The 11454-nt window shown below is 46.4% G+C and overlaps 1 protein-coding gene across 4 annotated transcripts in view; it reads right to left on the bottom strand.

Annotated features, from left to right (window-relative positions):
• Window positions 1–802: 802 nt before the first annotated feature.
• LOC105907215 (LIM domain and actin-binding protein 1-like) overlaps window positions 803–11454 on the bottom strand; it is a 40219-nt gene continuing 29567 nt past the window's right edge. For all 4 annotated transcript variants that reach the window (XM_031567742.2, XM_031567741.2, XM_031567738.2 and 1 more), the window contains 7 exons: window positions 8358–8415; window positions 7951–8042; window positions 5901–5984; window positions 5379–5415; window positions 4842–4918; window positions 4505–4638; window positions 803–3998 (listed from right to left, as the gene is read on the bottom strand). In XM_031567742.2, the coding sequence (XP_031423602.1) occupies window positions 2753–3998; window positions 4505–4638; window positions 4842–4918; window positions 5379–5415; window positions 5901–5984; window positions 7951–8042; window positions 8358–8415 (1728 nt within the window). In that variant the 3' untranslated portion in view covers window positions 803–2752. The remainder of the gene's footprint in view (window positions 3999–4504; window positions 4639–4841; window positions 4919–5378; window positions 5416–5900; window positions 5985–7950; window positions 8043–8357; window positions 8416–11454) is intronic.

The following is an 11454-nucleotide window of genomic DNA, read 5'->3' as shown; positions in this document are numbered from 1 at the left end:
CCTTCACGTCACAAAGGTAACGTCTCAGATCGAAGGTTCAATAGACTGTCATCCAAGTGGTTTTGAACCTTTTCTAGGGATGTACACCGAGTTATGAAATAGATATGCAAATAGATAGATAAATAAATACAGAAGGGACTGTAACTCACCTAGGAATTGTGGTGATACCGTAAAAAGTATGGGTTCACCCATGCTGATATTGTAATTGCCCTTTTATCGTTTTTTTTTTTTAATGATCAAACATGGTGTATACGAAAAAGTTATTTTACTTGAATACAATACTTTTCTAATATTGTACAGTAAATTGTGAGTGAATGTGGTGTGACAAAAGCGTTCAACCTCAAAGGAAACCTTTTTATTTCAAAACTATTGTCGGTCATATAGGAAATGTATTGTTAGCACATAATAATAATAACAACAGACTTCCCACTGGTTAATGGTCCGATGAGTAGAATATAATATATTACAACAGCTGTATTTAAGGAGTAGCCATCAGATGTAAACACCTAGCTTCAGTGACCTATTCCTGACCTCAGTCAATCTCTGACAGACATAAAAACTTTTTTCACAAAATATTCATTTTTAGAAATGTTAACCGCTTTAAAAAAAATGTGAGCTGATTTCATGGAAATGTTTAAAGGATTCTTTCAATGTCATGTCTTGGCCAACTTTTTTTTTTTTTTTTTTTTACCTCTATTGCTGGTTCCTAGAAAAGAATCGGGCCATTTAATATGGTGGTGAGGCTCCAAACATGAAATCTAATATATGATTTCCGAGTAAAATAAACAACTAGTACAATAAATACGGTATCAATGAAAGGCCATTTATTAAATTTCTGAAATAACGTTACACTTTGGTCACCTTAAACATTTAAAATTCCAAAAAAACATACAAAGTCTTTTTGGTCCTCTCAAAGAAAAAAAGAACTATACAAAACGTTTTCTCATAAAAGGGTAAAAATCAGATAATTTGCTGAAGTCCATTACAAAAGTGTCTCTTTCCAATTCTTTTTTGTTTAATGGGCAGCATGTAAGACTATAAGGAGAAAAAGAAAAGAAAAAAGAGACACACGCGCACGCACACACAATCACACCAGTTTCATCAATCTGCTTCCAGTAATATATCCGATATTAAAACGCTCCACATAATTAATCATTTAAAAAGCCAACTACTCTAAAATCACCCCTAAAATCACCCTGAAGCTTTGTGTGCATGGAGATGATCAGGAATTAGCATAGTGGTTGCCGGATCATGCACTTTACACTGCATCTGCCGAGCCTTTTTGCATAGGGCTTCCATAAGTCATGTGACATGGTGAGGGATGCTGTTAATTCTTCTGAAGTGGTTTGAGTGGTAGCAGAAGCAGTACTACCTGACCGACCGACTGACCTCACAGTCCATTCTATGAGTGGGCTGGACCCTCACACCATCCCTCCGATCCAAGAGGGGTGACAGAACTGGCAACACACCACTTGCAGCACAACACACTCCCAGTCCCAACCAGATTAACAAATCATTTTTCTTTTGTGGGTTCACCGTCACCTCTCAACAGGAAGGCGGGCTGGAGCCAGTTTCTCTCGTTTTTCCAGTTCCACTCGAGGAGAAGTAATCTGATCAAGTCCATCACATGATGTCCTGCCGGAGGTGTTGATGCACGTACAGAACTGGTATTCCAAACAACCCGAGCCAAGAGTTATGAGTATCTACTTTCACCGCAGTTAGTGGCTTTTTGCTCAAGGCTGTCAGAAATCTCCCTGCTCGACCTCCGGTCCAAGTACGCAATAGAATCTGTCAACTAGAAGGTGTTTGTTTGAAACTGGAATACGTTGTCCTTGCATCTTGTCCATTTTCGGATCACTGTAATAAACTGCGGAGCGGATTGGTGTCCTGAGCCAAGACACACAGAAGAGACAAGACAGCATTTCACTTCCACTTCAAACACGTCGTCTTCAACTACGGCCTTCCTCCTGCCCACTTTACTCTTCTGGGTTTCTAGAGGCGAAGGGATAGAGACATGATACGCTTCCATCTTGCTCACCTCCATCATTCTTTTATAGAACATCTTGGTGACATTCATGACGAGTTCAAAGACTTCTGTAGGTCCAGTTCATTGTAAGATGACGTCCCTTTTGTGCAATTTAATTATGTGCAATAACATAATGGCTATCCAGTAATGTCTGTCTGTTCGGATTTTATTTAGCCTGAAACATAGAAAAATATACCCAAACATGTAACAAAACTATTTTTGTCTTGTTCTCCATCAACTATCCCCTTAACGTGGATCATACCCAGAGATGATTTAGTGTTGATAGTGTAGATGTTACAATGTAGAGTTTCACCCCCGAATCTCCTGATCTGGGACCAGTTTTTGTGGTTTCAGAGAACAGGCACAGACATGTCAAAAAGGCTACACATTACTCCTGAGACAGGACAAAGGTAAAAAAAAAGGAGGAGAAGGACAACTGTTTGAGTTGTCTCAGCATGTTCGAAACCAACCAATCAAACAAACAAGCAAAAAACAAACAAACAAACCAAAATCGCATTACAGGTGAATGTATTGGTACTGTGTGAGATACTGCTGATACTTATTTTTTATGTCATTTTTCTTTTCCCCCCTCAAAGAATTGACATTTGAAAAACAGAAAAAAGGGGGGGGGAAGAGAGAGAGAGAAAGAGGGAGAGAGAGAGCGTGCTTGACAGAGATCATGAAAGAGAGAGAGAGAGAGAGAGATGGTGTAAGTCTCTGCTCAGCTCAGACAAGCTCCTCCTCCTCCTCCTCATCTTCCTCTTCGTAGCAGCGGTTCCTCTTAATCATCTCCTCCACGGTGAGCTCCTCCTCGGCCTCGGCCTCCTCCCCGTCCCAGAAGCCCACGTCCTGGGACGTGCGCTTGGTGCTGGTGCCGGGGGACAGCGAGGTGGACACGTCTGGGGACGCGCTGCGGCGGCTGGGCAGGGACTCAATCTCCTCCGCTTCCTCCTCCTCCTCTTCCTCTTCCTCTTGGGACTTCAGCACGTCTGTGGAGGGCGTTTGCATCTTCCCATCCTCCTCTTCCTTGCGTCTCGCTGATGGACGCCCCTCTTCCTCTTCATCGGAGAGGTTTCCATTCACGGCCTCACAGTTCTTACGCAGACGTCTTGCTGTTGATGTCGTCTTCTCTTTCTTCTCGCTCTCTTCCTCGTTTTTCCTCGTCTTCTCCTCCTCCTCCTCCTCTCTCTCCTCGTGTTCAGGCTCGTCCCTCCGCTGCTCGCCGTAGCGGTCGCCGCGTACCGACCGCAGGTCCTCCAGCGAGCTCCGCCTCTCCAGGCTGCGTCGCAGTGGGCGTCGCTGCGGCGGCTCCGATTTCTGATTGGTCGAGCTCAGGCCGGGCGCCACCGAGAACGGCCGACAGCGCTCCTTCAGCGAGGTGCTTCGCCTCAGGCCCTTGAGCTCCGCCATCTCAGAGCTGGCCCCCGACTGAGACCCTTCTCCCCCCGGGGGCCACTTGGACCTGAAGGGCTTGACTCCGGCCATCTCCCCATCCACAGCCGCGCCTGATCCCCGGCCCGCCCCGGTGACCTCGGAGGGTGGGGGCCAGGCGATCTTCAGCCTCTTGGTCTCGGAGGAGGCGGTTGGGGAAATGGTTGGGGACCTCTCGACGGAGCCCCCTCGCTGGGCTCGAGTCTCCAGAGAGGCGGTCAGCTCGATGACTTTGGCGAGGGGGGACTCCTCCACCACAGGGCTGGTGTCAGTCGTGGTGTTGGAGGTGGGGGTGGTGGTGCTGGTGGCCAGGACTGGTCTGGCGGATACCTCCACTGATCGCTTTTCTTTTGGACGTTCCCCGCTGCTGCCACCTTCCTCGCCCTCTCCTTCCTCCTCCTCCTCGCCATCCCGTGGGGTCCACAGGTCCTTGTGGGGCCGGTGGCCGAAGCCCTCGTCGTAGTTGCCCTTGGACTTGAAGAGCTGGCTGAAGTGGGGCTTGCAGTAGACATTTCCGTGCAGAGACGCGTAGTTGCCCAGGCTGACCAGTAGAGGGCGGAATCGAGTTAAAGCACAGCAAAGCAGTACAAATGCAATATAAATGTAACATGCTGACTCATTTTACAAAGACCAGTCAGTTGTGCAAGATAATAGCTTGAAACATTAACTGAATATGAAATAATAAACAGATTTAAATTAATTCCACACACATTAAATTGTGTTACTTTAAGGACACAACAGTTGGAAATACATCTATTTTTGTAACCAGACCTAAGCCACACAACCAGGGTCTACATCTATAACCGCCACCCTGACAGGACTGCAATTATAAGATTTAAAGAGCTGAAACCTTTTTTGGGTCAACCATCTGAATTTCCCAACAAGCACAGAAACCAAATCACTCAATGAACTAACCAAGCGCAGAGTATGAAAGGAGCTCTATAATAGCTCTATAACTGTACAGAGGTATCTATCTATCTATCTATCTATCTATCTCTATATCTTTTTTTTTAAGTGCTGGATGTTTGGCGAGCAGCAGCGGCCCACCTGAGTTTGGTGTTGCAGTGAGTGCAGCGGAAGCAGGCGCTGTGGAAGATCTGCTGGTTGGCCACCAGCTTCTCCAGAGGGTACACCGTCTTCAGGCACGACACACACGTCTCCCTCACAGGCAAGCGGAACTTCTGTGGGGAAAGCACAAGCACACACACACACAAATGTAAAACTGGTAAGCATTATATACATCTCTTACATCACAAAAAAAAAACGTTGAAAATAACAAACAAGTGTAGTTGCATCGGTCTTCCAGCAACAGTAACGGATATTGCACAGAGTTGTTTAACTCATCTAACTCTGCTGTGATTGGCTGTGTTGGCAGAGCACTCACTTTGGCTGCCTTGGGTGCGTCGTTGTTTGCGGAGGTTGGGCTTCCACCACTGGAGCTTGGTGTGTCAGCTCGCACCCCTAAAGAGGAGGAAGGAGGGGCCATTAAGTGCTATTACAACCCTTTACCACCAGGGGGAGAAATAACCCTGAAAATGCGACAAGAGACCTTTTTAAATCACCACTCCAAGTGTCCATACAGCACCATTAAAACAAAGTTATTCATATTTTTATGGCGAGTCAGTCTGTGCTGGGTACAAAAAAAAGTGGCTTTACTGATTTCTGTCTGGAGAGATGTAACGTATTTTTTTCCTTTCAGCTTCAGGAGAACTACACCTCCCTGTGGCATTTTTGGAGGCTGAGTCACAATGAAGCCAGTGGGCTTGCCGTCTTGCACTTTGACCCCAATTTATGAGGGCCAATGGAAACTAAAGCAAGAGATGCCCTGCTGACTTCTATGTCGGGGGTGTGTATGTGCGCGCGTGTGTGTGTGTGTGTGTGTGTGTCTGTCTCTGTGTATGGAAGTGGGAGGATTACTCACCATTAGTTTTGGCGCCATTCATCTCAGAGAACTTGCTCTGTATGTGTGTGTGTGTGAGAAAGAGAGTGACAAAGAGAGAGAGAGAGAACGAAAGGGGAGAATACATTATTAAAAAAGGAAATGGCTGTTTTGCCAAAGAATGCCTTCACAACATTTGACAAAAGACTTAATGGAAACATAAACTGTTCCTTGGTGTGAAATCCAGAGCAAAGAATTCAACTCACAGCAGAGCATTTATGATATGCCTTGTACATAGCACAGCAGAGCAAGTTCTTCATTACTCAAAAGACACACACACACACACACACACACACAGGTACTGACCACTCCAACTCCCACACTGCCCGGAGGCACACACACACACACACACACAGGTACTGACCTCCAACACTGGCCGGAGGCGCACACACACACACACACACACACACACACACACAGGTACTGACCACTCCAACTCCCACACTGCCCGGAGGCGCACACACACACACACACACACACACACACACACACACAGGTACTGACCACTCCAACTCCCACACTGCCCGGAGGCACATTCTCCTTGTGGTCGGCGCTTGGACTGATGCTCTCTGCTTCTGATTGGCTGTTCTGGAGGGAGAGGGGAGATTTAGCGTGTTAGCATGTTAGCACTTAAGTCCTGACCCTAAATCAGTGGATTAAGCCTCTCCTGATGGCAGAGGCGTCACAGCAGGCGAGTCCGGCTCTTATTCGAGCTTATTGGTCTCAGTTTCTGCTGGCCAAGTCATTTTTCTGGCACCTTCAGATGAGCTAGAGTTTAGGTATTTCTGCACTGCAAATCTTACACCGTAAATGGCTTACATTCAAATGAATTCATTCTGACACTTTCCTGCATACAAAAAGTGTATTACGGCAATGCAGTACACAATAAACATTTCATTATAAACTGAGAGAAAAAATGAATAGACTGTAAAAAGTGTAAACCTATATGGTCATATGTATCCCGAACAGACTGCAGAAAGTGTCCTCAAATATGGACACTGAGATGGAAACCCTAAGAGAAAAGGGGAAAGCCCAAACACTAGCTATTAAATCACCAGTTCTCATGCCTGTTTAATCCCAAAACACTGGTATAATGAAGCTGTTAGCCTAGCGGTGAGTATCGTATTTTAGTTGGGCTTGTCTTTAGTTTGGCTCCGTCTCTGTGTTTTTAAGGGATTTGGTCTGCGTGAAAGCCGACGGAGAGCTACTCCATGAGGGACGTCAGATTTAGGAGTGTGACTGAGCCCCAATGAATCAGCTGCTGAAAGAGAGCCCAGTGCATTGTGGGAGTTTTATGGTGGGTAGACGGAGAGGGGAGACAGTCTGCCACCTCCTGTGGGGAGAGAAGTCATACACACACACACCTACCACAAATCCCCTCACACATGCAGCTACACACATTCATAGAAAGCACATCTACACACACACACACACACACACACACACAGAGCCTTATAGAAAACACCTTTACACATGGAAAGCACACCTACAAACACACACACAGATATACAGAAAGCACAGTTAAAACACACATATACAGTTGCATAGAAAGCACAGTTACAGACGCAGGCACACACACGCACACAAACACACACTCACTCACTCACCTGCACCATAAGCCTAGCTATACAAACAAATGGACAATGCCCATGGACACACACCAGCTGAAAGACAAACACTCATACACCCACACGCTCACACCTAAGGTTAATAACGGTAGTCCACGTGTGCCGGTGTTGCATCACAGCTTTGTGTACGTTGGGTGGAGGACTGTGCTTATGATCATGTGTGAACAAAGCTGCTATGCTAATGCTAATGCTAATAACCCTGCCCTGCCCTGCCCATCACACACCTCAGAATCAGAATCAGAATTCTGATTCTGAGGTCTGGATTCTGATTCTGCCCATCACACACCTCCACCCATAGTTACGACAAGTAGAGGAGACACTTCAACGCCCAGCCAAGCTTTGTTTCCGGTCAGCCACGGAAGAGGAAGCATATTCATTATGTATTGTATAGGCATGGGGATGTCTTTTATAAGCCTTTCCACTACCTTTAAATAAATTACAGGAAAACACTAAGCTTTTATGAAGCTATGACAATAAGCAGCATCATCAAGGTCTGTGCTAACTAGGAAGTCGAACACATGGACAAACGGCGCTTACACCCATTCCACTCTCCCCTCCCGTCACCCTGACTCACCCACACAAGCTGACTCTTCTCACTTCATTTACAAGCAGTGGTGACTCAGACACGGGCAACTGTGGCCAATAACGCACAAGTGTGGTGACAGTGGAGGCACTTGAAGAAATGTGGGGTGGTGAGAGTGGGAGGGTTAAACAGACTCTGGGCGGCCACTGCCACTGCTCTCAAAAGTAGCTTCACACTCTTCCAAACTACAGCCCTGTGTTTCAGCAGCATGCTACTGAACTACTTGTACATTGTGGGGTTGAATACAAAATGGTTCACAGGGAAAAGTATAAGGGTGTTTAAAACAGTCAACGCCGACATATATCGTCAGTGTCCACAGTGGAAACACACACAGCATACTTACTGTGCGTGAAGGGGTGGGTGAGACCTTAGAAACTGCAGCCTGGTACTTGGCCATCCTGTCACGCAGAGAAGTGGTCTCTAGTGAAGACAGACCTGGAGCAGGAGACAGCGCACACACACACACACACACACACACACACACACACACACACACACACACACACACACACACACACACACACACACACACACACACACACACACACACACACAACACACACATATATATATATAAATGACAAACTCCATATCTTTCCGTTCATGGCTGTGGATGCAAAGAGGCAAATGTATATGTGATAAAAGTGTGTGAATGCAGAGAGAGAGAGAGAGAGAGAGAGAGAGAGAGAGAGAGAGAGAGAGAGAGAGAGAGAGAGAGAGAGAGAGAGAGAGAGAGAGAGAGCAACATACCTCTGTCTCCCACACGTATGTCCATGTCCTCGGAGGAAGAGGACGTTCTGGTTCGCCCCTGAGAAGAAGAAGAACACAAGGCTTCGATGAGCCAGGAGTAACCACACCAATCACAGCGTAGTTCTTCACGGAGCCAGGAATCACCACACCAAACCCAGCGTGGTTCCCGGTGATATTCCACACCACCACACACGCTCACACCAGGAACAAAACCTGGTCAACAGCCAAACGTGCTCCCCTTGAATCCAGCCACAGCCTCTTTCCTTTTCCACCTCTCTCTCTCTCTCTCTCTCTCTGTCTGTTTGTCTCTCTATCTGTCTCTCCCTCTCTCCCTTCCTGAGGAAGCGTCTATTGTTCCATCCCCTCTGCAATCTGCAAGACCTCAAATGTCCCACAGCCTGCCAGATCAGAGTCACACCTCTCTATTCTGTTCCACCCCCACCTATATCACACACACACACACACACACACACACACACACACACACACAGGGGGAGCCTGCAGCCTAACTATACATTACAATGAACTGTCTGTGGGATGCTAAATGACCCGTTCCCTGCTGACACACAAAGGCTGGACTGTATGTGGCCCGCCCTGTTTGTTGTGTCAACATCTCGGCTCTTTTATCCCAACAGCCATTTATTTCATCAGGGCAACAGAAGCCTCGCTTGGACCCAAAATAACAGTTGAGATGAGCTCGAGCAGGGCAGGGCAGCACTGAGGATTTTACGAGTGGTTAAGGGGTTTCGAGGAATGAAATGCTCACTCTGCTACAAGCAAAAAGGAATATCAATCAGAAAGTCTTTTTTCTTTTTTTTGCTGGCATTTCAAGTTGCCGTGTATCTCTGCCGATTTAGAAGAGAAGAAAACTACGCTGTCGCATGAAATAATATTTGTTCTCATTCATCTTCTGGCCAAAGCCTTTTATTGGTGTTCCGTGTGTGTGTGTGTGTGTGTGTGTGTGTGTGTGAGAGAGAGAGAGAAAGTTTCCAGTTGGCTTCATTCTCAAAGATTGCTTCACTCCAAGGTTGAGTCACGGAGTGAAGAAAGAGGTTCCATTCTCCCGACGCTATGATGCACAGAGCTAAAAACGAGACCTAATTCATCAGATCCCCTCTGGGAGTGGGCTCTCATTCACAGGCCTGACCCGGGGCCAAGGGCCAGGGATTACTCAGTGAGTTAGGCCAACATCGGCCCCCGCCACCAACCAGATTAAAAACATTAGATTCAACCATTAAGGGTAATTACCAAGAGATAAAACATGGGGTTGTTTTAAGGAGTGGGCAATGGAACAGAAACAGATGGGCAACACACACACACGTGTCTGATAATCTGATAATAAGATCAACTAGTGTGTCTTTGCCTGACTTAAGCAGTCACAGTCACACACACACACACACACACACACACACACACACACACACACACACACACACACACAGGGGGTCGGTGTGATTTTGATCAAGTTTGGTGGTGGTGACAATAAGGGTGTACATGTGTGTTGAAATGTATGTGTGTATGTGTGTGTGTATGTGTGTGTGATTTTGAACATGCAAGTGTGTGGGGCACATGACCTAAAGAGACACAGACGGTGTCCAATAACGCCTGATCCAAACAAACAGAGACCGACCCCATTATCACAGAGAGCCAGCACAGACTCTAGAAGCTAATCTAGGCAACAACTGATTGGCTGCAGAGTGTTTCCAATTAAAACAAAAACCCTGTTCTCAGACAACTGGCTCTAGTGTCTCTGCCCAACGCCTTGCCCTGCTAATTAGCCCAGGCTTATTTAAAGGGTATACATGTCTCGCAATTGGCTTTCAGTCAATGAACATCTAATGAAATCCAATTACTTAAATTATACAGCATTAGCACAAGGAGCCACACCTAATCAATGGAGGGGCTGATTAAGGGTCTAATCCCACAGCAAACAGGATTCTCAGGCATACCTTCAGAAAGACGGCGCTCTCGCCTTTCAGGAAAGAGACGAGGAGTGGAGGAAAGGCAAAGGGAGGGAACGGAGCAGCCGGTGAGAAAAACAGAATCGGGGTTGTTGTGGTGCACTGATCACAGGGCAGGTTGGGACAGGTGAGAAGACAGGGCAAACACACTTGATGCGTGTGCGCAAGAAGGAGCGAATGTTCTGGTAACACCTCACTGAACATGACATTTGTTCAGGACGTACCGGTGGGCTAGAGCACGCAGAGTCTTCACTGATGTGCTGTGTGTGTGTGTGTGTGTGTGTGTGTGTGTGTGTGTGTGTGTGTGTGTGTGTGTGTGTGTGTGTGTGTGTGGGGGGGGGGGGTAGTGTGAGGGAGTAGGCTCTGACAACCAAAGAAAACACATTGATGAGGGCCAGCCAAACGTCTGCCAACACATGATAGGCCCACCTGTATTTGGTTTCAAACTAATATCTACAGCCAAGCATGCGAACGCAACGCCTGAAGGCACTCCTACAAGACAAACAAACCCATTCACTCCATTCCTATAGGTTAAGAGATGGCATACAGGTGGAGGAGAAAGAAAAAGGGGAAGAAAAAAACCCGGCAAAGACAGAGATGAAGTGGAAATGGGGGATCTGTAGAGAAATTAAACGTTTTGTTTTGAGAATGGGTTAAGCCCGAATTATAGATCTGCGTCGGTGTCCGTCCGTTTTACGGATGGGCGGGGAAACGGATTCGGACGGATTCGGACGTACTGTTTTTGATTTATACTTCTCCGACGGCTGTGGGTGTTGAAAACAATTCACCGCCAGAACAGTAGGTGGGGCAGCGGTTTTTTGGTCACAGACGAGCTACTACGCGACCTCTTTGAGTGATAGAATTCGTCGACTGTTTATCTCCCTCCTCCCAGCTGTCACTAGCAAGACACGTGATCAAGAGCAACAGGTGTAGTCACATGGGTCTTTGAGACACACTACATTACAATGGATAGTCTGTCTAACGCTATATATTTACTTGAAAAGGCAAACTTATCTCCATCATGGTAGGTATTATTTGTGTGAAAAATAGTAGCAATCTATAACAAAATGATATGCTTATCTTACATACACTATAGAAACTATTAAAAACGATTCAATGAAATGAATACTATCTTA

This window comes from Clupea harengus, chromosome 5, assembly GCF_900700415.2.
Source record: "Clupea harengus chromosome 5, Ch_v2.0.2, whole genome shotgun sequence".
NCBI classification, from domain to species: domain Eukaryota; kingdom Metazoa; phylum Chordata; class Actinopteri; order Clupeiformes; family Clupeidae; genus Clupea; species Clupea harengus.
This window is presented reverse-complemented; position numbering and strand designations above follow the sequence as displayed.